Raw genomic sequence first — 25,492 nt, 5'->3', positions numbered from 1 at the left:
TGTTGTCGTGTGTCATGAAGGCTGCCTTGGAGAACGCTTATCCGAAGATCAGAGGCTCCCGTGACTGCTGAAGTGTTCCCCAACTGGAAGGGAACACTCTTGCCTGGTGATTGTCGTAGTGTCTGCATGGTCTCCCCAATGTACCATGCCTTGGGACATCCTTTCCTGCAGCGTATCAGATAGACAACGTTGGCCGAGTCGCAAGAGTATGTACTCTGTACCTGGTGGATGGTGTTCTCACGTGAGATGATGGCATCCGTGTCGATGATCCGGCACGTCTTGCAGAGGTTGCTGTGTGGTGTCGTGGTCACTGTTCTCCTGAAGGCTGGGTAGTTTGCTGCAGACAGTGGTCTGTTTTGAGGTTGTGCGGTTGTTTGAAGGCACGAAGTGGGGGTATGGGGATGGCCTTGGCGAGATGTTCGTCTTCATCGATGACATGTTGAAGGCTTCGGAGAAGATGTCGTAGCTGCTCTGCTCCGGGGAAGTACTGGACGACGAAGGGTACTCTGTCCACCGTGTCCCGTGTTTGTCTTCTGAGGAGGTCGGTGCGGTTTTTCCTCTCCACTTCTTGCCTTCAAACAACTGCACAATCTCAAACAGACCATTGTTGGATAGTTGGACTATCTACGTACTGTTTCAAGAAGCCCTCCTGGGATACTCCTTACAAACTGCCCCATTCACGCCCCTAGCACTAAGTGAGTCCCAGTCAATTAGGGGAAGTTAAAATCTCCCACCACAGCAACCCTGTTACTTTTACACCTTGCCAAAATCAGTCTACATATCTGTTCCTCTATCTTCTGGCAGTTGGGCGGCCTACAGTAGACCCCCGACATTGTGACTACGCCCATCCTATTCCTGAGCTCTACCCAAATTGCCTCACTGTATGAGCCCTCCGAGGTGTCCTCCCGCAGTACAGCTGTGATATTCTCTTTAACCAGTGCAACTCCCCCACCCCTTTTACACCCCCTCTATCCCACCTGAAACATCTGTATTCTGGGACGTTAAGCTGCCAATCCTGTCCTTCCCTTAATCAAGTCTCTGTAATAGCAACAACATCACAGTGTCAAGTACTAATCCAAGCTGCCTTCACCTGTTACACTTCTCGCATTGAAACAAATGCACTTTAGTCCACCAGACCCTCTTTGATTAGCAACCACACAAAAAAGACATTTTGTTTTTTTTAAAATGTTGTTCGAGGGCTACATGTTAGCCAAAACTGGGGGAACTCCTATGCTCGGAGTTCGATGGAATTATTTACGCCCCCTGAAGGGGTAGATTCACTTCTGTTAGGAAAGTTGGCACATCTAGCATTGCAGAACCCCCTCAGTACGGAAGTGTCAGGTTAAATGATTCCCTCAGGTTTTGAGAGTGGAATCTGATGCCAAAATTTTTAATTAAAGTAGCACCATGGCTTTGGGCAGGAATGTTTTAACAAGTAGTACTAAACCTCTGCAATTAAACTATAAATGTATCACAAACTATTTTTGCAATCATTCCAGCACAGACAAAACCATATAATTCTAAAACCAAAATTATTGTAATTGTGGAGAACTGTTTTTTGGGATTTTGTTCTTTACTGTTCATGTCCCACTATTAGCCCTCAAAAAGGGGATTGGAATATATGGAGCAGAAAATATGGCAAAGCTAAGGGGAAGAGTGAAACTAACTGAAGTACTTATTGAAGGAGCTAATATTGAACCTGCATCAACCATCCCATCAGAGTGCATTTCAACTTAAACACTCATTGCATAAAAATTTTTGCCCTCATTTGTGTCTGTTAGAAAAAGCCATGGGAACAAGTTTCTCTCATTATTTTGTTCGAACGCCATGGTGTAAAAGCCTTCAATCCATAAAATCAGCCATTTACTACAACTCCATTTTCTGTCCTGTGACCAATTTGTATTCATGATGTGGAGATGCTGCCGTTGGACTGGGGTAAACACAGTAAGAAGTTAACAACACCAGGTTAAAGTCCAACAGGTTTATTTGGTAGCAAAAGCCACACAAAAGCTTTTGCTACCAAATAAACCTGTTGGACTTTAACCTGGTGTTGTTAAACTTCTTACCAATTTGTATTGACACTGTTGAAGTCTGTTTTATCTCCTGGGATTCAACATTGCTTATAAACCTAATAGGTAGTACTTAATCAACGCATTTTGGAAATCTGTGACTTCATTACTTCCTCTGCCTCATCAAATAAACTCAATCAAGATGGTTGAGTGTGATTTATCTATATCAGATCCATACTGGATTTCGTTTTAAATGCTTGTAAAAATGACTACTTTTGGGGGGAAAATGAACACTTCCTAACAAATGTTAGACCAGTCCCTTTTTAATTGTCTAGTATGTTCTGGCACTTTTTTTTGAACAAGATGCAATATTTGGTGTTTTTCAGTCTTTTGGCCCCCCCTCCCTGTATCTAAAAGGTTGGAAGATCATAGATTTCGTGCAGTACAGAAGAGGCCGTTCAGCCCATCGAATTTGCACCAACTCTCTGACAGAGTATCGTATCCAGATCCCCTCCCCTACTCTAACACTTTAACCCTACATATTTACCATGGCCAATCCACCTAACCTGCACATTTTTGGACTGGGGTTGATTGGGGTCAGCACTTCCGAAATTTCTACCGTTGTTTCTCTCTGCAGCCTTCAATGCGTCCCATTGGGACTAGGTGAGTTAGGAGACTTTACTCAGCTATTGGGTGCTGTAACTCCAAGTTGCTGGGTGCAACAATAATTATGTAATGTAAAAATAATGTTTAATGGTACTAGTTTCATGCTTTATACTCTGGATCAAAATTTCAGTGGAATCAATGATTTTGAAGGATCGTGTATGACTTAAAGGTCTGACTTCCCCTAAAGTTGCTTCATATTTGTTCCATTGACTACTATTCATGTGACCAACAGTGAAGAGTTTCAGTCAAACCCAGTAACTTTGAGAAAGATTGGGGTGCTGGCATTTTTCTTCCTTTCCCTAGTATAGTGTGCTGCTTCAATGAACATTGCAGCCAATAGTCTTTTGAAAGTCCTGCAATGAACTGAACACATTTGTAAGCAAAAGTGAAGGTGAGTCTGTTCCAGCAGTTGATTCTGGAGAAAGGCAAATTGAAATTTAACACTGACTGCTAGTACACGCATATTTTTAGACCTGTTTGGATCTGTTACTTTAAGTTTCTCACCATGCTGCAAATCAGAGACTTTGTAGCTGAAGGTAAGTCTGATTTCCATAGAAGGCTATATACGGTCTTTCTTGGAAAGGACAATTTGAGTTTGCCTTTTTATTCATCATTTTGGGATTCTCTTGTAAATATGTCTACATAACTTGGTGAGAAAGGTACTATCAAACTGGAATCAAGTTTTAGAAATAATAGCACCATAAGAGTCTTAACTTATTAACAGGGCAGGTCAACTTGGTAATTTTACATAAAATCATTCATTATATACTGCACAAACACTCATATTTATAAGACAATTCCAAGTTCCCTGCAGTCATTCCCCCCTCCCCCCTGGAAAATTGCTGTTTTATGCAGCTGCTCCTTTACTTGGAAATCCAACTCTGCTGCATACTGTGAATGAAAATTCCTCCTGAGGGAGTGTTTTGAAATATCAGGAACTTGTCTCCACGAAACACAAGAGCAGTTGGATTTCAAGGAAAGTGGCAGAAAAGATGGGTGCCTCTGACCAGGGTGAGTAGAATGGAAGATAAATACCTCTAGGCGCAGGAGTTAAAAAGAACTGCAGGGGAAGGGCATTCGTGCCATACAAGTTATTTTCCATTAGTTCTGAATTAACTAGCAATTAAAGAAAACTACTTGCTCTTATAGCAGCAATATTGCTTATCTTTGCCGAATATTTGAAGTGCATTGTTGTTGATACTCCAGTGCGGTTTCATTTCACTTTTATATTTGAAAGTCCTAGGTCCCAAAGTCGCTATCAGCTTTGGCCAAAGTACTTCAAATTAAAGGGAGAGTATCTTTGTCTGCTGCAATTTATTTGAAGTGCCACTACCCATTGTGATGAAAGAATTTAGATTTTTGAAGGAAAGTTGTTGACTGTTGTTCCAGGAATGATTTGAGCTGTTTACATTACTGTTTTAATTAAGTCATTGCCTTGGACAGTGAGTGGTTTTTCAGTTTTCTTCTGTTTCCTTAATATAATTGTGCAATCTGGTTATACTGTTAGAATGTAGTTGCCTTGGAATGTTCATGCCTCTTTTACAATAATTCCCATTTTGCAATTCCAGGATATCCGACATCAAGCCAGTGACTTCCCTTGTAAAGTAGCCAAGCTTCCAGAAAACAGAAATCGGAACAGATATAGAGATGTCAGCCCATGTAAGTACAAGGGAAAAGCTCTCAATTGCTGCAAAAGGTGTACATGTATTATATTCTGATTTCCTGCTGGCTTGGAATTTGCTCAATGTGAAGCATTCCAACAATTTTAATTTTAATTGAAAAGTAACGCCAGAACTGTGTTGCATACTAATAAATACCAGCAAGTGCGACACTTAAAGCTGTGCATTTATTGACTGCATTTCTGCTCTAGGCTAGATGGTTGACACTTGTTACTATTCAAAAGTATGTTGAGAAAATTATTTTATCCGTTGCACTTCCTTTCTCCAAACTGCCAGTTGCCCTGTAACTGGTGGATGTGAAGTAAGCGGGCCTTCTTTGAACTTCAATTTTTAACCAGTATATATTTTGGGAGAAAAATAGTCTGCACTGAATCGCTAAATATACTGCAACTGTTAAAACAGTCTTAATACCCAGCACCCAAGTCATAATCAGGGCCATTAGTTTACAGTTAGTTAATTTGTTCAAAATCTTTTTACAAATGTTGTGATGTCAGTATTTTGAATGTAGTCCATGATTTTGTGAAAAGTTACTTGCTTGAAGTTATGTCCATAATTTTGACTTCTGTACTACCCTCATGTGAAAGTGAAGACAGTCACCAGCTTTGCTTCTTCAAATCAGAGGGCTCAGACTCTAATCCCTTTGGCACAAATTGCTTGCACCCATGTTACATTGTTCTAAATCTTTATAACCGGAAATGTCCCAAGCCACTTGTAAATGGGCATATGGTGAACAGATGCATAAACAGGGATAGATTTGGAGGAATGAACAAAAGTTTGACCAAAAAGATGGGTTTGGAGAAAGTTTTTAAAAAGAGGTAGAGAGATTTAGGATGACATTCAGTTTAGGAAATTGGCAAATGGGAGCCAATCCAGGATGAAGTGATGAGCTAACAAAACCAGAGGGATGCAGTCAAGTTTTGGACAAGTTGTAAATTTTGGGAGGGTAGAAAATCGGATGTCTGTAGAGAAAGCATTGATGTAATTAAGCTGAAGAGGTAAAAAAGCTATATGTACTCTTCAGGGATGGATTGAGCTGTGGTGGAAGCAGGCAGTGTTACAGCAGTGAAGGAAAGTGGCTTTTGGAAGGAATTTTAGGTATGGGATTTAAAGCTCAATGGAGTTGGTCTGGCTGCTCAAGATAGGTGTGTGGTAATGTGGTTCATAATGGTGACTTTGATCTGATGCTGGTTGTCAGGCAGCCATTGCTATGGTTTTTAAAAATGAGAACAAACTAAGGAAAGCAAATAGAAGAAAATCTCATCAAATATTGCAGCAACAAATGAGTTTACATGTTACAACCAGCTGACGAGGGATGAGTTGATTCCCTTTCCACTCTGTTTGATCATAGGGTATTTAATTTGAAAGGATGTGCTTGCCAATTCTCTAAGTGCTTAACTGTTTACACACTGATCATAAAAGGGCCAAACAGATAAGTTTTTCTTGACAAAGGAAGGAGCTATTTCATTGCACTTGAACCAATTTGGGTAAAATAATAAAATACACACCAACTTTCACATGCATAGACAAACAGGGCTGACACCAAAGCCCTATTATGTGGCAAGCAGTAATCTACTTGTTAAGACACATCTGGGTAATTATAACAAAGTAGACTATGCAGTTGTGGGTGCTAAAGCCATGGGATGGATGTTAATGTAGAGATGGTAAGACACAGATTCTCTAGGATCTCCTAGTGTGGGAAAATAAAATACAAAAAAAGACTTGGAGAATGTTGGCTAATTTTGTTAGAACAGGCAAAATTAATTTGATAGAAATTTTAAAAATATATAGAATAGTAGGTAGAAACAGACTGCCATACCTGGAGGAGACAGCTGTAACAGTTGAGATTTAGGGCAAAGACTCTTTGCACAGGTATTACCCAAGTCATATTAATAGCTGGTAGCAGTTCAGAGAAGGTTCACTCCACTCATTCCTGAGATGAGGCTCTTATGAAGAAAAGTTGGGCCTATACCCAATAGTTTAGAAGAATAAGAAATAATCTTTTCAAAACATAAGATATTGAGGAGACTTGATAGGCTGGATACCGGGAGGATGTTTCCCCTTGTGGGATGGACTAGAACTAGGGTACACAATTTAAGAATAAGAGGAGAAACCTTTTCTGAGGGTCATTGATATGTGGATTTCTTTCCTGGATTTCTCTTTTTCCCAGAAAGCAGTGGAGACTGGGCAATTGAATTTATTTAAGGCTGAGTTAGATTTTTGCCTAATGGACTGAATGGCCTATTCTTTCTCTTAATCTCTGGAACATAACACAGGGCTTATGTAATTTAAAAATAGTGTAGATAGAAGGAAAGGTGACTAAAGAAATATGGGACGAGGACGCACCTGTGATTGGGAATACTACTCATTTGGAGGCTAAGCACCTACACACTGATTAGATCAAATGATTTATTTCTATGTTGTAATTTCTGTCATCAGTGGAGATGGTGGTGATGGGCCAAGAGAACCATTAGAGCAGATATGGAAGCTCAATTATACCACAGAGGGGTAGAACTTTGGGTTTGGAATAGATCCTTCGAAGACTGCAGGAGTAATGGGGTGAATGTGGGAACTATGCTCTATAATAGGAGAGAGGTGGGGAAGATTGATGTAGTGAGCTGCTCAATATAAATGGTTAAGAACACAAAAGGACAATGCATCAAAGTCACGGCAACAAAGGGGATGATTTTTGTGACTTTGGTTAAACCATTTAAACATACAGGAGCCAGACTGGAGAGAATTGATGGAATATTAGGAGAGATTGGAATGACCACTGGCAACAATATGTTTAAGGACATTTGAGCAAGAAAGGTGGAGATGTGACAGTTGCGGGCAGTGTTGGAAAGCTTGAATTTTTTTGAGGATAATCGTTTTGAAATAGTCAATTGGAGTGTTGGGAACCATTGATGTCAGCTATCATGGAGGCAGAGAAAAATTTGATTGGGGAGGGAATTGAGTGAGCAGGAACCCATTTATTGGACAGATTGCAATACACCTGAGGATAATAAGCGAGAAGTTTAAAAACTACTTTCCTAGAGGCAGTTAATAGGTGTTTAAAAGCCTCTTAACAGAAATATTGCACATTATATGGGAGATTAAAAATGGTTGTACCAATGTGCAAAAGACAATAGGATGAGTCAGACATAGTTCCGAAGTTTTAAGTTTTTCTAATTTCAGTTAATGAAGTAATGCATGTAGATCCATTTCTTTTCAATTTAAATGCTAAGAGTTAAATATCAGAAACATTAAAAATTAAGATACTCTAGTAGAATATATAACAAAGAATAATCTGCATTATAGCTAATTCATTTTCCATCATGGAAATATAAAATTAGGGAGGAAAGTAAACTCCAATTAATACAAAAAATAGCACAGTTCCATATACATTAGTGCCTGGGAAGTTTTAAAATATCTCCTGATAGTTTATGGGTTCTAGACTAGACTGGAGGGCAAATGTGCAATCAAGTCTTAGAAACATATGTTGAAACAGTACTGTAATATAAATCTCTAATTTAAATGATGGACCTAAATTCATTGCATTAAGACTAATATATAAATGAGAGATTGAGGAAGGAATGCCAGTTGGATAGATGGTCTGATTAGAAGAGGAAGTAGTCATTAAAAACTATATAATTAGAAACCAACCTGTCTGACCGCGTTCAGAATGTTTGAGGGCCTGTGTCATGAACATTATCTAATATTTCATGTTTACTTGTGGTACTCAGTGAAAATTAAACAGTTTTTAAGAGCTTCTGCAAGTCCTGGTAAGATTCACTGGGGTGATGTAAAGAATAGTAGGAAAGTAATGTAATTTATATAAGAAAAATCTAAGGCAATTCAACCATTTTCTCAAGTTTAGTTAGACATGCTTATCTTTTCAGGCAGCCCACGGACCTAATTGACTGCATTCTAGTTTTAAGTCCAGGTCACAGAAGAAGATGGTACATAAAGTGCAGGGTCAAATGGAATATAATTTTAGTGTTACAATCTGTACAATTAATTTTAAATTCTAATTCTCAAGAGCTGATGAACAAATTTCAGAATGATATTGTTTGGTACAATGAATGGAATTTCAAAATTTAAAAAGCTGAAGGGTTAAGAAAATAAACAATTGCTCAGCAAGAGCATAGCAATAGGTGAAGTTTTTAATGCAATAAAAATCCACTGAGACAGTCAGTGTATATGGGTGCGTGAATGTGTTTATATGCTGGTGTGTGGTGGCGAGTGTGAGAAAACATGAGACTGGCATCAGGCACACATTCATTGCCACATACTCACTGTCTCTCACTGCCCTCCACACACACTTCCACTCCCCCACACCACCTTGATCCAGCGGTGATCTCACTCTCACCTTTCTTCTTGAAAAAAATTGAGATCATGAGAGATCTGAGCGTCCCTCAGCTCTGAACACAAAAAACACCATCTGTTCCCCCGTCCTGCCCCCAACTGTATGTCCATCTTTCCACATGGTCCCAGCCAGAATCAAAGATATTCAAAACATACCCAGCAACTGATGACTGGCTCATCCAACCACAGGCTGGCTTCACTCTATAATGGCTGCTGATGGACGCACTGCATGGAGAAACCAACCTGTGATTAACTGAGCCGGCACTGAGCATTTCTTGAAATTCTTTCCAAGAAATTTTGAAGTTGAACCAAACCTACACTCAGACGACTTAGCGGGCCACTAAAAAATGCCTTGTGGATCACATCCTGTCCGTGGGCCTCACTTTGGACAAGCTGCTTTACACTATCCTTAAGTAACTATTTAATATTCCTGCAATCAGTCCAAGGTGATTCTTGGTTCCTAAGGGTTTACATCTGTTCTTTTCCTTTTTCAGCGTGGACATGTTTAATTTCCAAACTGTCTTTCACAGTGAGATTTTATTTCCCCAGAAATTCTTCCTCTACTGCAAGCTACATGAATCTTCCAGCCTCATTTTAACTCAATTTGGTCTTATCAATCTGTGTCCAAGCTTCCCACCCAAATTCTTGCTTCTTGCTACCTTTAGCCGCTCTCCCTCACTGGATCCTGAACTGGCCTTGTCTGAGTGTCTCAGGGATATCTTAAGCCATTTCCATCTCCATGGCAGCATGAATCACATGGACTTTGTATCCAGATTGAAATGCTAGCCAGCGAAACCTTGAAACCCCAACTAAATCTTGGAAGTAAATGGACAGTTTAAAGCACAACTGTTTACAACTCAACATTTTCTGGGAATTTGCTGCCTTTTTCCCTAAGTGTAAACACATTCCTCCCAGTAAAATAATCTGGGCCTCCTTCACCACCAGGCTTGCTTTAAAGCAGACTTCAGAACAGGTCACATGATTCCCCCCCCCCCCCCCCCCCCGATTTTATCCTTAATTGAACCTTTAGTGTTTTGAATTTCTTTATAACAAAAGACCTTAGATGATGAAACACAGAGGTCCACTTAAAATAAAATTTCACCTCCTAGAGAAATTTAAACCGCATGGATTTTTTTTCTCTCTCAATGGTAGTGACAATTGACAAGATCCAGATTTTCACCTCTTTTGATTAGAGTAGTTTGAAGTTTTGAGATGGAGGTGAGAACCCCTCAATTGTAACAGACCAAATTTCAAAACTTGGGTTATACTTCGTAAAGAAAGCTCTAATCTGGCACTGAATATCCCTCCCCTTATTTATCTTTATTCATCATTTATTGAACTTCAATTTCCAGAAAACCCATTCCCACAGGCTTTAAAAGAAAAGTGTACATGTTTCATTATTTTATGCAGAATTAATTTTTAATGCAGTGACCCAAACAGGCGTGTTTCTTGAACTCCCTCCTTTTGCTACTTGAAAACATAATGAAACACCCAAGATTTAGAAATGTCAGAAGGATTTGGCTTTCTCTGTTCATTTGGTTAAAGCTGTTCTTAGTTTCATTTTATGACATTGGATCAAGCCAATTTCATATTCAGACAATTTTTAAGCTTGACTGCTGCAGTCTTAAAAGTATTTTTTGTTTTTTCTGGGCAAAATGCTTGGCTCTGAAGAATGCAGCTTGCACTTGCCACAGATACGTTTTTAAAATCATCCAAATGTTTAATGTTGCTGTGTGTTACTAGTAGCTTGATTGGCACCTCCTAGGTGCTTAAGTGCATTATTAAAAATATAGCTGAAATATAATGCTCACTACTTACTTTTCTTCTTAAATATAAAGTTGACCACAGTCGAATTAAGTTGCAGCAAGGTGATAACGACTATGTCAATGCAAGCTTGATTAAGATGGAAGAGGCTCAAAGGAGCTACATTCTGACTCAGGTGAGCAATTTTAAAAGTTGCATATAGAGCAAAATACCTTGACAAATCACTTGCTTTATCCTAATGTATTATTGGCATTAAGACATCAATTAATTTCTGAAGTATCATTTTGAGCATTTGGCATAAATGAAAACTTCAAATACTATCTTTTTATACCCAATATGACGACTTCAGCTCCAACATTATCCAAATTCATTTAATTTGACACCTTTCTCCAGCAGGTAGGATTTAGAAGAAAGATGTTCTGGTCTTTGCCTCCGTGTAATTAGAATTGTTTCCTTTTCAGAATACATCTAAATCTGGCAAAGTATGCAAATTCAGTTGTTGGACTTTCGTGGTAGCTAAACTTATGGAACAGGATTTCCCACCCGGCCACCCAAAGAGTCAGAGGATAATGCATTCCAGCTGACTCTGGCTGTCCCACAGCTATTTAACGTCTCTTATTCGGGAGGAAGTTCTGCCTTGGAGAGATGCTGGCTAATCTGATTGTAGCTCTGTAGTCACAGCAACACCAGTAGCAGCATGACCAGGATTTTGGATTACAAGCAGCCCCGAGCTTTAGTGTCCCAGAGTCCAGGATCAGATAAGTGCAGGTAATCCTGTGATGAGGTTAGGGTCTGGATGGAGAAGCTAGCTGGGTGAGGGAGCATGCAATGGGGGAATGGTTGGTAGACCTTGTGGGAGAGAGATTCTCAATGTGGAAGGGAGGCAGGCACCGACCCCATTCTAACCAAGGCTTGAAATGGATCATTTGTTGGACTTCTCATCAGGAATCAATGCCTTAACTGCCATTAATTTCCCTCTTAAGGCCCTTGATTGGAGCAGAGACAGCAGGCTGGCATAGGCCTTGCCCATCCACGTAAAATTATGAACAGTTTGGGGTAGGTGGAAAAGCCATCTGGAATTTTGACCCCCCCCCCCCCCCTTCTGGCTACAATCCTGCCCAGCGGGCAACTGTTGTATTCTGCCGATGGTGTATTTTTAGTAGACATGACATTATGCACGGGGAACTGTTTTCTGTATTTCCTACTGTCAAATCTAAAATTCTAACATGCCTTGCATTAAAGTATGTATATTCAAATTTGAAATTCACATTGCATTAAACTGCATTGATTTTTGCATTGTGACCTAGGCAATTAACTCTTGCAGGCACAAATTGAAAATTTTTTAAAAATGCTTCAACTTTGTTTCAAAACTCCTCGGCTACACTACAAAATTTCCATGTAATCTGTTTGTTTGGAAGGAAAGCAGCTGCCAATAAATACAGACTTTATCTTGATTTACATGTTGTGCATCCATTGCCAAATTAACAAGAGATCTAGTGTTGGCCATCAACACTCAGGAGCATAGGAACAGGAGTAGGCCATTCAGCCCATCGAGCGTGTTTTGCCAGTCAATGAGGTCATGGCTGATCTATGGCCTAACTCCATATATCTGCCTTTGGCCCAAATCCCTTAATGTATCTATCTTGGATTTAGAATTAGCATAGATCTAGCATCGACGGCGGCACGGTAGCACAGTGGTTAGCACTGGTGCTTCACAGCTCCAGGGTCCCGGGTTCGATTCCCGGCTCGGGTCACTGTCTGTGTGGAGTTTGCACATTCTCCTCGTGTCTGCGTGGGTTTCCTCCGGGAGCTCCGGTTTCCTCCCACAGTCCAAAGATGTGCGGGTTAGGTTAATTGGCCAGGTTAAAAAAATTGCTCCTTAGAGTCCTGGGATGCGTAGGTTAGAGGTATTAGTGGGTAAAATATGTGGAGGTAGGGCCTGGGTGGGATTGTGGTCGTTGCAGACTCGATGGGCCGAATGGCCTCCTTCTGCACTGTAGGGTTTCTATGACTGCCATTCGTGGAAGAGTTCCACCTTTTGTGTGTTGAAGTGCTTCCTAACATCTCTCCTGAACATCTGGCCCTATTTTTTTTAGACAATGCACCCAGGTTCTAGAATGTGCAACCAGTGGAAATAGCTTACATTTTATCTGCCCTGTATTTTCCTGGTACCTTAAACTTCGACCCAATCATTCCATAATCTTCTCAATTCTCAAGAAAACAAAACTAATTTGTGTAAGGGCGGCACGGTAGCACAGTGGTTAGCACTGCTGCTTCACAGCTCCAGGGACCTGGGTTCGATTCCCGGCTTGGGTCACTGTCTGTGTGGAGTTTGCACATTCTCCTCGTGTCTGCGTGGGTTTCCTCCGGGTGCTCCGGTTTCCTCCCACAGTCCAAAGATGTGCGGGTTAGGTTGATTGGCTGTGCTAAAATTGCCCCTTAGTGTCTTGAGATGCGTAGGTTAGAGGGATTAGCGGGTGGATATGGGGGTAGGGCCTGGGTGGGATTGTGGTCGGTGTAGACTCGATGGGCCGAATGGCCTCTTTCTACACTGTAGGGTTTCTATGATTCTATGAATCTCCTCCTCGTAGTTCAACCCCTAAAGTCCAGATATCATTCTTGTAAACCTATGCTGCACTCCCTCCAAGATCAGAATATCCTTTCTAAGACGTGGTGCTCACAGAACTCGATGGGGTCTAACCAGGGTTTTGGATAGCTGCAGCATAACTTCTGCATCTTTGTACTCCAGTTCTCTAGATATAAAGGCCAGCATTCCATTAGGTTACTTACTGATATTGTTGAGCCTCAAGTTCAGTTCCAAGCAATAATCCTCTCCACTGTCCCAGAACCCAACCATTAAAAAAAAGTGCTTGTACATCTGCTGGTCAGCCTGGATTAATGTATATCTATTACATTGGATATTCTGAAGCTGTTGAGTTTATTCAATCTATAACTTAACTAGCAAAACCCGTCAGTGGGTCTGTGACATTTGATTACATTTTATAGTTTTAAAAATACTTCTTTATATAGCACCTTTCACAGCTCTTTACAGCCAAGTGAATACTTCTGAAGTGTAGTCACCAAAGTAGGAAAGTGCATTTAATTTCAAATTAAGGATGTGGTCAATGATATTCTATAGCTTCCCACTAGGAAAAGAACTACATTTACAGATGTACTTCACTGCATGATTAATCACAGTATTTCAGAATGATCTGACATTCTAAGCATCTTTTAAAAGAAAGGACTTGAATTTATGTGGTGCCTTTTGCAACCTCAACATCCTGAAGCAATTTGCAGCTAATTAAGTACTACTTTAAGAGTAGCCACTGGAATGTGGGGTAACACAAGTCAGTTGCGCACACGTAAATTGTTAATGATATTAACTCGAGGATAAATATTGGTCAGGACACTGGAAGAGTTCCCCCACTCGTATTCATAGTACCAGGAGATCTTTTGCGTCACTTTAAAGAAGGCAAAATCTTAGTTAAATGGCTTATCTGAATAATGACATCTCCAGCAGTAGATCACTCTTGAGTGCTGGACTGGGGCTTCGACCCACAAACTTTCTGACAGGTGACAGGGCTAACACTGACCCAAGATTGACAACTATAATTTATTGATCCTCAATGGAATCTTGTTTTAAAAATGTTTGTTACCAATTAGAGATGTGGAAAGAATCACTAAAGGGATTCGCCTGTTGATATCAATTAAGCCCTTCCTCATCCTTCAAACTGCCTGTAATGGAAATTTTATGAGACTCTATGGAAACATTGTACAAATGAAAATAACTAGGAATTTAAGCTACGGAACTCCTTTGCCTAAGTTTTAGTGATTTGCTGCAGAATGTCTGCCATTTTAATGGGGGTTGTCTGTAGATTTTTTTATATCTTCATTGCTTAATTGAATACATTTCCTATTTAATTTTCTTTGAGTTGAAGCTTTCAAATCTCCGATCCTATTGACTAAGTTCCAAAAGGAGTTGGTAACTGATTTTGGTAACAAAATTGTTCTACTGTTCTTAATCACACAGAATGGCAGCATGTATCAATTAATTTTTGTATTGCTTTTACAGGGTCCTCTTCCAAATACTTGCGGTCATTTCTGGGAAATGGTTTGGGAGCAGAAGTCTAGGGGCGTTGTCATGCTCAACAGAGTAATTGAAAAGGGATCAGTAAGTAGTTGAGTTTAATGCTGTTCATTGAGTAAGCCTATGCACAGAGAAGTTGTCAAGAATCATATGGAACCAATAATTTTCTTAATTGAAAATTAATTCACAATCCCAATTACTTATCAATCAGTAAGAGTTACTGACTCCAGCATGTTTGAGCTTAGAATTACATTGTGCGTAAAGAAATGGACTATTTTACTCGAGCATAAGGTAGATTTAATGGGCCATGATAATAGAATGTAGTTGCGTAATTCTATCTTGGCTCTCTCTCAACACAAGATGACCTTGGGTACAGCAATGTTGCTTCAGGAAGTGCATTTTTAAATTAAAGCTATATAGTTTATTTCTCTTCTGCTTCCGCCTCCTCTCCTCCTCCTTATGAATAGTCTCAGCACATCATTTAAAAGCAAGCCCTCTTATGTTTTTAAACAGTGTTTTTAAACCAATGCCACTCATAATGTCTGATTGCCAGAGGTTAAAATCACTCTAACCACTTGTCGTAGGTGTATCTGCAACAGTTAGCTTGGTAAGGATGAGGTCAAGTGAGTTGATGAAATTTTGCAATTTGGGGTAAGAGTGGGAAATGGCAAATCATCCTTGCATTTAAAGAGGCAGTAGACCCAAATAGGAATCGGACAGAATATTCCACCTCTCCCACAAAAAGACAGGTGTACCTGGAACCCATATTAGTTCATAGCAATACTTTTTCTTAGGATGAAATGAATGGAGTAAAACATTCTTCAATGTATGAAGGTGTGCAGCCAGACAGAACGGGGGGGCAGTGGTTAGGACTGCTGCCTCACAGTGCCATGGTCCCAGGTTCAATTCCAGCCTTGGGGTGACTCTGGAGTTTGCACGTTCTCCCAGTGTCTGCATTGATAGAGGTAGGAAGAAACTGGAGAAGTGAAGGGGGGTGATATGCTGGTGCATGAGATTACCGAATGTGGTTTTATACAATTCTACTGCTTCCAACGGCCCACCATGCCTCATGGTTGCCCAATCCTAAGTTGCTAGAGATCTCCCAATTAGCATGGTGGTTGTGCCACACAACACAATGAAAGGTACCTTTAATGTGAAGGTGAGGCTGTCTCCACAAGACTGTGGTGGTCACACCTACCAATGCTGTCATTCGGATAAATCTACAACTGGTAGATTGGCGAGCAAGATAAAATAGGTTGTCCCCTCTTATCAGTTCCCTCACCATCTACCGCAGACTACTATGTCCTTTAGGGCTTCCACCTCGGTCAGTAGTGGTATAATCACTTGGTGATGGACAGTAAAGACCCCCACCCAGAGTACATTCTATGCCCTTGCCACCCTCAGTTCTTCCTCCATGGTTTTCAGCATGGAGTACTAATTCATAGCTGAGGGGGAGCCTAGGTTTCTTTGCCCATGTTTGACTTGATGGCACGAGACTTTATGGGGTCCAGAATCTGTGTCCCCTAATATTTTAACACCAGCTTTACAACAGCTTGCTTTAACCAAATCTGTCATATTCCTCTGCCTCGCTATCAGGTCTCCCCTTAACCACTTGTTCACCTTCTGTACTTACAGAACTGACAGCCTTTGGTTGCCAGCAGCCCAAGCAGTAAGAAATATGTTTTTCCTTCCTTGAGTTGCTAAGATTCATTTTGGACTCAGGGCAGAAGTAGACAATTCAGCCCCTCAAGCCTGCTCCACTATTCAATACGATCATGGCCGATCTCATCTCGGCCTCAGATTCCTTTCTTGCCCGTTCTCCATAGCCTTTAACCCATTGCTAATTAAAAATCTGTTTATCTTGTGTCCCAGCATTCAGCACACACTGGGATAGTGAATTCCACAGATTCATGACCCTTTTGAGACAAGTAGTTTCTCCTCATCTGTTTTAAATCTGCTACTCTTTATCCTAAATCTATGATCTCTTGATCTACATTGTCCCACAAGAGGGAACATCCGCTCTACATCTACTTTGCCAGTACCCTTAGCATCTTTGTGCCTCAATTAGATCTCTTCTCATTCTTCTAAACTTTGGAGCGTAAAGGTCTACACTCCTCAATGTCTCTTCATAAGACAAATCCCTCATCTTTAGAATCAATTAGTGAACCACCTCTGGACGGCCTCTAATGCCACTACATCCTTCCTCCGAAAAGGGGACCAAAACTGTACACAGTACTCCAGTTGTAATCTAGCCAATGCCTTGTTTGTTGCAGCAACATTTCTTTACTTTTATACTCTCTTCCTTTAGCTATAACTAAAATTCCATTTGCTTTCCTTATTACCAGCATACCAGTTTTCTATAACTAATTCACAAAATCTCCCAGATCTCTCTGCATTGGAGCACCATGAAGTCTCTCTCCATTTAGACTTTCCTTTTTCCAACCAAAATGGGTGACCTCGCACTCATTCACATTAAACTCCATCTGCCCCATTTTGGTCCACTTACCTAACCTATCAATATCCATTTGTAAATTTCTGATTTGCTCACAACGTGCTATTCCACCGATTTTAGTGTAATTTGCAAAATTGGCTATAGTACTTTCTGTCCCTGTCCCCAAGTCATTAATATAAATAGTTGGGACCCGAGGACCGAACCCTGTGGGCCCAATTTTGCCATCGCGTTGTGCCCATTTTCGGGTGCAAAAACTGGGTAAAGTTGGGCGTGAGGCAAGTAGCATGATCCGCACCCACCTCTGCCAGTTCCTACTTTATGAAGGCCCGAAAATGGCCGCGTTCGGGACTGTGCCCGAAACGGGCGCGACGGCCATTTAAATGTATTTGCATACATTCAAATTGATTGGTCTGCATGCCCAACTTTATTAGCACTTCTCCCTTTACCAATGCGTTCGCCCAGCCAGAATCGGCGCAAAACAGACATGCTCCATAAAAGTCAGATTCGGGCACTCCAGTTAGTGAGGAGGTAGGTGCCTAGCATCCAACGGCTCTCTGCTCAAGATCAGTGGGGGAGGAGGGTCCGCTGCTACTCTCTGTGATTAGTGTGGGAGGGGGGGGGGAGGAATCACTCTGCCTGAGATCAGTGGGGGGGCGGAAGGACCTGCGATCTGGGGATTTGGGAGATAAGGGAGTCAGTAATGTTCTGGGGGTGGAAAAATGTCTGTGGAGACCAGGGGGAGGCACTATTCGGCCCAGGAGGATGTGGCAAGGGAGCAGCATTCTAACTTTTTTCTGCGCATGCGTAGTTGGAGGTGCCAATTGGAGCTGCAGGATTTCGGACGCATTAAGCCCCACGTACAGCGCAATTCAAAATCATTGACATTTTTGCAGGCAGTATGGATGGGGACCTGAGAACGGGTCTAAAAGTCAGACCCGAAACACTCCCAGTTTCAAGTCCGCCCAGCACTTAAAATCAAAATGATAAAATAAGGCCCTGTGGCACCCCAAAAGTTGCATCTTGCTAACCAGAAAAAGTCCCATTTATCCAGACTCTGCCTTTTGTCAGTTAGCCAGTCTTCTATCCAAGCTAATCAATTACCCCTAACCCCATGTAATCTTAACCTTGTGGAGTAACCTTCTGTACGGCACCTTATCAAATCCGTTCCTGAAGTCTAGGTATACTACATCTGCAGGATCTCCATTATCCACTTGGAATATTGGAGCAAATTACTCAAACATGATTTATCCTTCATAAAACCATGCTGACTCTGGATTGCGTTTTGACTTTCCAAATTCCTGCTATTACTTCTCTATTAATAGAGTTTAACAATTTCCCAACAGGTGTTAAACTAACTGGTCTATGGTTTCCTACTTTCTGCCTCCTTCCTTTTTTAAAAAAAAATTTCAGTACTCATAATAAAATCACTTGTTGTGGTAACACATCTGGCCAGATTTATAAATGCTGAAGTTATTTGCATGTCAGTGTTTGCTGTCTTTAATTAAATTATTTCTCCCAAACTGAATATTACTTTCATCCCATGTTATGGTCCGTAGAAGCTTAAAGCTTACTCATTACTGATATTAGGCTGACCTGCCTATAGCTACCTGGTGTATTATTTTCCCGTTCATGAATAGTTGTGCTGTATTGGCAACATTCAATCATGTGAAGTTACTTTGTAATCAACATATTTGAAAGATTATGGTCAGAGTCTCTGTTTCCCCTCCGATTTTTCTCTCGACAGTCTAGGAAGTGTGCCATCAGGGCCCAATGTCTTTTCTACTTGAGTTTCAACGGGATTTTCCCCTCATTTTCTGTTACTTTTAGTTATCCAGTACAGTTAGTCATCTGCTATTCTTGCCGACTTGCATGTCCAGTATCTCATTCTTCTGAGAAAGCTAACACAAGTGCTTCTGTTTCCCTTATCTGTAATCAGCCATATTTTTTCTTCAATCTATCCTTTCTGAATTTACTCCAAATCTCAAAAATTTGACTTAATTCGAATAAAATGAAATATTTTTCATACTATTAGAAAGCAAAATACTACATTCCAAACTCGTGAGGCTGCTTTTTTTGGTGGTGCTAATATTTTTACGTACCTAAAACATTTCCAAGTTTTCTATGTAGTTGTTTATTTTCATTAATCCTCAAACATGTTATCAAGCCAGAAATAACTGTTTATTAAATATTAGCTAGTTCAACAAACCTTTGAGAGAATATTAAAATAATGAGTTGGTTCACTTGTAATAGCAGAAAGTATTAACAGCATAAGATAAAGCCAACTTTCATGAAATTTTCTTTCAATTCTAGGTCAAATGTGCACGGTATTGGCCAAGTAAAGAAGAAGTGGACATGATATTTGCAGACACAAAATTCAAACTAACGTTGATTTCTGAAGATGTAAAATCATACTATACAGTACGGCAATTGGAAGTGGAAAACCTTGCAGTAAGTGAATCTGCAGATGTTGAATTTGGGAATTTCAGCTTTTGAAATATAACTCTTTCCATTGTGTAGAACTCCCCATGGGTAATGGTATTGGCTTAATTTCCACTGCAAAATTTCTATGACCAAAATTAGATGAAATATTAGTGAAGTATTTATATTAGACACACTTGTATGGTACTTTAGGGTACACAAATTTTCATTATAGTTTTGCTCTCAAGACTACAAAATTAAAAGGATTTCTCATGTACGTGGATGGAGGAAAAGATGTGAAGGAACCACGAAGGGAAGTGTGCGTGAATTGTTTTTTATATAATCAATCACCTAATAATTTCTTCAATCAGAACTAATCTGTAAATAAGTTGAATTTATATTGAGCCTTTCATAACCTTAAAGCATTCTCAAATCACTTTACATACATCCAGTTCCTTTAGAAATGCATTCACTCAAAGGCTCTATAAGAACTTTACTCCGTAAAAACATTGTTCTGAGTATCTAGTTTAACTTTGAAATCTAGGTTATTTGGGTAATGACGCAGAAGATCCTTAATTTTAAAGAGTCACTTAGTAGCACAGAACCTGAATTGCTGAAAAAGAAGAGATGCTGTTGCAATTTTTTGATTTGCACTCTATGCAAGAATGGCAAACTTGAAAGGAAGCAACAATCCATACTGCTGCCTTTGCGCTGTAACTATTTTATCATTTTGCATGCCATCTGTGCAAAGGCAAGTCCTTTGTATGAAGAAATGGAAATTGCTATGGGTGAATATCATGTTTTTTCCATTGATCCAAGCTAGAAGAAAATGGTTTTGCAGATCAGCAGAAATTAAATTGAAATCTTTTTCAATTTGTTAGCTCATGCTCAAATAATGGCTTAGCTGGTAGCACTCTCCTGATTCAAGGATATAGGTGCAATCCCCATGACGGAATTGAGCACATCACCTAGCTGGCACTTCAGTGCAGCACAGACAAATGTTCCATTGTCATATTTTTGCCATATAATGAATGAAGTATTAAACTGAAGTCCTATTTGCAACTTCACGTGATACAAAATATCCCATGGCAAACTGGAGGGAGAGCAGGAAGTTCTCTATTTTGGTCAATATTCACCCTTGGCAGCTGATCATTTCACCTAATTATTTATGGTACTTGTCTGTCCACAAACTGGTTGCCTACAGAAATGATTGCACTTCAAAACAAATGATTTTTAAAAAATAATCCTTCCTTGGATGTAAGCAAAACTGACATTGGCCAACATTTATTGTCCCATTCCTAAACATGCTTGAGAAGATGGTGATGAACTGCCTTCTTGGACCACTGCAGTCCACAATACTGTTAGGGAGGGAGTTCCAGAATTTTGACCCAGCGACATTGAAGCAAAGGCAATTTGGTCCCCAAATCAGGATGAAGTGTGACTCAAGAGAACTCGCAGGTGGCGTTCCCATGCACTTGCTGCCCTTGTCCTTCTAGATCATAGGTTGTTGGTTTGGGAGGTGCTGTCGAAGGACCCTTGGCCAGTTGCTGCAATGCACATTATAGATGTTATACACTGCTGTCCATGTACACCCACGATGGAGGGAATGAATGCTTTAAGGTGGTTGATGGGGTTAGAATCATGAGGGTGACTTTGCTTTGGATGGTGTCAAGCTTCGTGTTGTTGGAGCTGCACTCAAGCAAGCAAGTGGAGCGTTTTCCATGTTCTTGACTTCTGCTTTGTAGATGGTGAATTGACGTCATTTGAGTAGTCAGGAGATTTGTTATTCCCCACCTAACTGCCAGCCTCAGAACATGCTCTTGTTACAGTATTTATTTGGCTGGTCCAATTAAGATGCGTTATCACTTGAATGGGGGTTCAGTGATGGTTATTCTGTTGAATGTCATAGAGGGACGAGGATTGGATTCTCTCTTGCAGGAGATGGTCATTGTCTGGCACTTGTGTAGTGCCAGTTGAATGTTCCTGAGGAGGAAAGAGGCAGAGCTTTAAGAAGGGAATTCCAAAGCTTGTGGCCTACGAAGCTGAAAACACAGCCTCCAATTGTGAAGCATTTAATATCTGGGAGACTTGAAGCCAGAATTAGATGAACACATGTCTTGAAAGGTTTTAAGATGGGGTGAAACTAGAGTTTAGGAAGGGAAAGGTCACTGGAGGATTTGAAAACCAGAATGAGATTTCTAAAATCTGTCTGCTTTCCTGAAGCCTGTGTAAGTTCAAGGTTGATGAGGCGAATGGATTAATTCCGAATTAAGACACAGGCAGCAGAGTTTTGGGTGACCTCTACTTTAGTGAATAGAGTGTGGACAGTCACTAAGAATGCATTGGAATGGTCAAGTGTAGAGTAAGCAAGAGGCACTCTTCCTGGATGTTTATGATCTGATTGTCAGAATCAGCTCTGACTACAGTAAACTATGGAATCTCTCCAAAAGATGATAATTGTCACGTGGTATATGTCCATGAGTGGCATACTACTTGCACAAATCCAAACCAATGAAGTACGTGTTTTAATGTAACACATACAGCAGCCAGTTTGTGGACAGCAAGGTCCCACAAACCACAAAATGATCATGACCGTTTAATTTTTTTGTAATATTGATTGAGGGATAAATATTCACCATTACACGAGGAATATGTCCCTCCTACTCTTGAAATTGTGCCATTTAGATATTTTGCATTCAGCTCTGTTTAACTTCTCCTCCTGAAAAAAGTGACAACTCAGAGTGCAGCACTCCCTCAATAGGAGTATCAGTCTAGATTTTTGTGCTCAAGTCTCCGGTGTAAGAATTGAACCCACGACCTTCTCTCGAATGCAAGGCAGCTACTGACTGAGGCAAAACTGACACGATGATGCCTATTGGGAAACTATTTAATGATGAAAGAAACCATGGCTGAGTCTAACCTCGCCCTCAGTTGGCCTCCATACGCAATCACTTTCCAATATAAGATATTAGTTAACAGTCTGAAATGTAAATCCTGATTCATTTTTTCCTCCTTTAACTAGCTGGTTAAAACCAGTTGCATTGTCCCAACTAATGTAAAATAAAAAAACTACTCCAGATGCTGGAAATCTGAAATAAAAACAGAAAATGGTGGTTAACTGAGCAGGTCTGGCAACATCTGAGAAACAGTTAATGTTTCAAGCCCATACAACCTTGTAGAGCATGAATGGAATCATGGAACCCTGAGCCCTGTAATTTATCAAATATTAATGGTTAATTTTGTTAAAGTAATATTTCTGCTTTTAGTATTGAAACAAAATTAAAACTGATTTTGAATTGGATGTTATTGCTGGTGAGTCTGAATATCTGTGGTCTGTTTAGTTGAGTTGCAGTTGTAGTGATTGTTTCTTTTATTTCCAAAGTGAGTGATCAATATAATTGAAATATTAAAGCAAATGTACTTGATGCACATTGTTTATATATTGAGCATTGCCTAAAAGAGAAGTACATAGTTTTTATTAGGTACTATGATCTGTTAATATTTAGTTAACTTGCACTCTCCCTAGTTCCTTTAGTGGGCATAATAATTTGGATATTTCCAGAAGAAGTTTGTATTTTGGAAGGTGTATGTGTTGAAGGCTAAAATCTTTGAATAGAAAGCATTTCATTTGCAAGAGTATCGTACAATTAACACACTTATTTCTCCATTATCATCTTGCCTATTTAGACCAAAGAAACCAGGGAAATTTTGCACTTTCATTATACCACATGGCCTGATTTTGGAGTTCCAGAATCTCCTGCTTCTTTCCTTAACTTCCTTTTCAAAGTGAGGGAATCTGGCTCGCTGAATCCAGAGCATGGACCTATTATGGTTCATTGCAGTGCGGGGATAGGACGATCTGGCACTTTTTCTCTGGTTGATACTTGTCTCCTCCTGGTAAGTAGATTTCGATATTTTATACTTGATTTTTTTTAACTGATTTCTGGACTTGATCTTAAAAATGTCATGATTATGACTGTGCACACAAGGAAATTTATTAGTCAAATGATCTAGTTATTTTTCTGGACGTAATTGGCACAAACTGCAAACTTCCTAGCAGCACGTTGTACTTGATTCTCAGAAAAAGTACTGGATATAATTATCAGCCAGGAAAAGGTCTCGAGAAACCCAAGAGAAAATAAGGCGATAAACAACTTGAGCAGCAGCTGCTTAAAAGAATCACTTCTGTTTGAGAATCCATCTTTACTAAGGAAATTCATTTGTTTTGTTTTCTCAATTATTTCTGCAGAAAATATTGCTGCAAGCTCAATATTTTGGCGACCGAATATTTATTCCTGCAAATAGATGGTCAATCCAGCTATCAATTTTAGTTACTAGTAGTTGATGGAACGGTCAAATTTACAAACGTTTTACTGCCCCCTAATTTGCCTCAGGAATTCGGAACTAAAATTACTTGATTCCCCCAGGATATCCTTCCAGTCTTAAAGCAACAGCTCCTTTACAGCTGTGCATCGCAGCTATGCTGCAGATTCCAGACAAATAGCCATAACTTGCTCTTCATCCAGTTACTACCTGGAGTGCCACATTTAATCTAAATATATAGGTATAGAGACTAATTTAGAAACTGACACCCGGAGAAATACTGAATGCAAATTTTCAAATGCTCTTTATAGAGCATTGACCGATTGATTATGTAACATTTTGCATTCAAGAAGTTAATTCTCTTCACTTACTCACTGCCCCACACACATGCTCTCATGTACACTAAAACATGTGCATATGCACTTATTATGAAAAGAAACTCTTAACAAGCAGTAAGGATACTTTGGTATCCCAAGAGTCCAGCAAGAATGACTGGAATTGTGACTCGGCTGTGATTTTCTTGATCTAATGCCAATGTTTCACTCATTTGCAGATGGACAAGCGGAAAGATCCTTTGTCCGTGAACGTTAAACAAGTTTTATTAGAAATGAGGAAATATCGTATGGGCCTCATTCAAACAGCTGATCAAATGCGTTTCTCTTATATGGCTATTATCGAAGGGGCAAAGTTCATTATGGGAGACTCTTCTGTACAAGTAAGTACTTCAATTTTGTTTATTAATTTGACTTAACGGCAAATAATGAAATTGCTTTTTTATATAGCATTTTACGCAGGATAGGTCAAAACATTTCACACCCAACGCAATTTTTTTGGAACATTATGTAGATAAATACTAAAGCCAGTTAATGTACATTAAGGTGCAACAAACAGCAAATAAGATCATTGATTATTTTACTTTTATTTTACTATTTTAAAGATGAGATCACTGAGTACTTGGAAGTGTGAGATAAAATAGGACTGAATCAGCACGGTTTTGTCAAGGGGAGGTCATGTCTGACAAATCTGTTAGAGTTCTTTGAGGAGGTAACAAGGAAGTTAGATAAAGGAGAACCAGTGGATGTGATTTATTTAGATTTCCAAAAAACCTTTGACAAGGTGCTCTATAGGAGACTGTTAAATAAATTAAGAGTCCATGGTGTTAGGGTAGGATCCTGGCATGGATAGAGGACTGGCTGACTGGCAGAGTGGGGATAAAGGGGTCTTTTTCAGGATGGCAGCTGGTGACTAGTGATGTGTTTCAGGGGTTGGTGCTGGGACCACAACTTTTCACAATATACGTTAACGATTTGGAGGAAGGAACTGTTGCTAAGTTTGCAGATGATACAAAGATATGTAGAGGGACAGGTGGTATTGAGGAAGCAGGGGGGCTGCAGAAGGACTTGGACAAGTTAGGAGAGTGGGTAAAGAAGTGGCAGATGGAATACAGTGTGGATAGGTGTGAGGTTATGCACTTTGGAAGGAGGAATGGGGCATAGTCTACCTAAATGGAGAAATGCTTAGGAAATCAGAAGCACAAAGGGACTTGGGCGTCCTTGTTCAAGATTCTCAAAGTTAACATGCAGGATCAGTCGGCAGTTAGGAATGCAAATGCAATGTTAGCATTCGTGTCGAGAGGGCTAGAATACAAGAACAGGAATGTATTTCTGAGGCTGTGAACAGTTTTGGGCCTCATATGTAAGGAAGGATGTATTGGCCTTGGAAAGCGTCCAGAGGAGGTTCACAAGAATGA

General features: G+C 40.0%; 1 protein-coding gene across 3 annotated transcripts in view; it reads left to right on the top strand.

Moving 5' to 3' along the window:
• Positions 1 to 25,492, top strand: part of LOC144508497 (tyrosine-protein phosphatase non-receptor type 1-like) — a 105,438-nt gene that overhangs the window by 68,209 nt on the left and 11,737 nt on the right. For 2 of the 3 annotated variants that reach the window (XM_078236468.1, XM_078236470.1), the window contains 6 exons: positions 4,244 to 4,334; positions 10,537 to 10,637; positions 14,535 to 14,633; positions 19,312 to 19,449; positions 23,107 to 23,316; positions 24,296 to 24,457. In XM_078236468.1, the coding sequence (XP_078092594.1) occupies positions 4,244 to 4,334; positions 10,537 to 10,637; positions 14,535 to 14,633; positions 19,312 to 19,449; positions 23,107 to 23,316; positions 24,296 to 24,457 (801 nt within the window). The remainder of the gene's footprint in view (positions 1 to 4,243; positions 4,335 to 10,536; positions 10,638 to 14,534; positions 14,634 to 19,311; positions 19,450 to 23,106; positions 23,317 to 24,295; positions 24,458 to 25,492) is intronic. The other variant, XM_078236469.1, reaches the window with a different exon arrangement.

Source organism: Mustelus asterias, chromosome 20 (genome assembly GCF_964213995.1).
Source record: "Mustelus asterias chromosome 20, sMusAst1.hap1.1, whole genome shotgun sequence".
Taxonomy (NCBI): Eukaryota; Metazoa; Chordata; class Chondrichthyes; order Carcharhiniformes; family Triakidae; genus Mustelus; species Mustelus asterias.
Note: the sequence above shows the minus strand (reverse complement) of the source record. Positions and strands in the feature narration are given on the sequence as shown.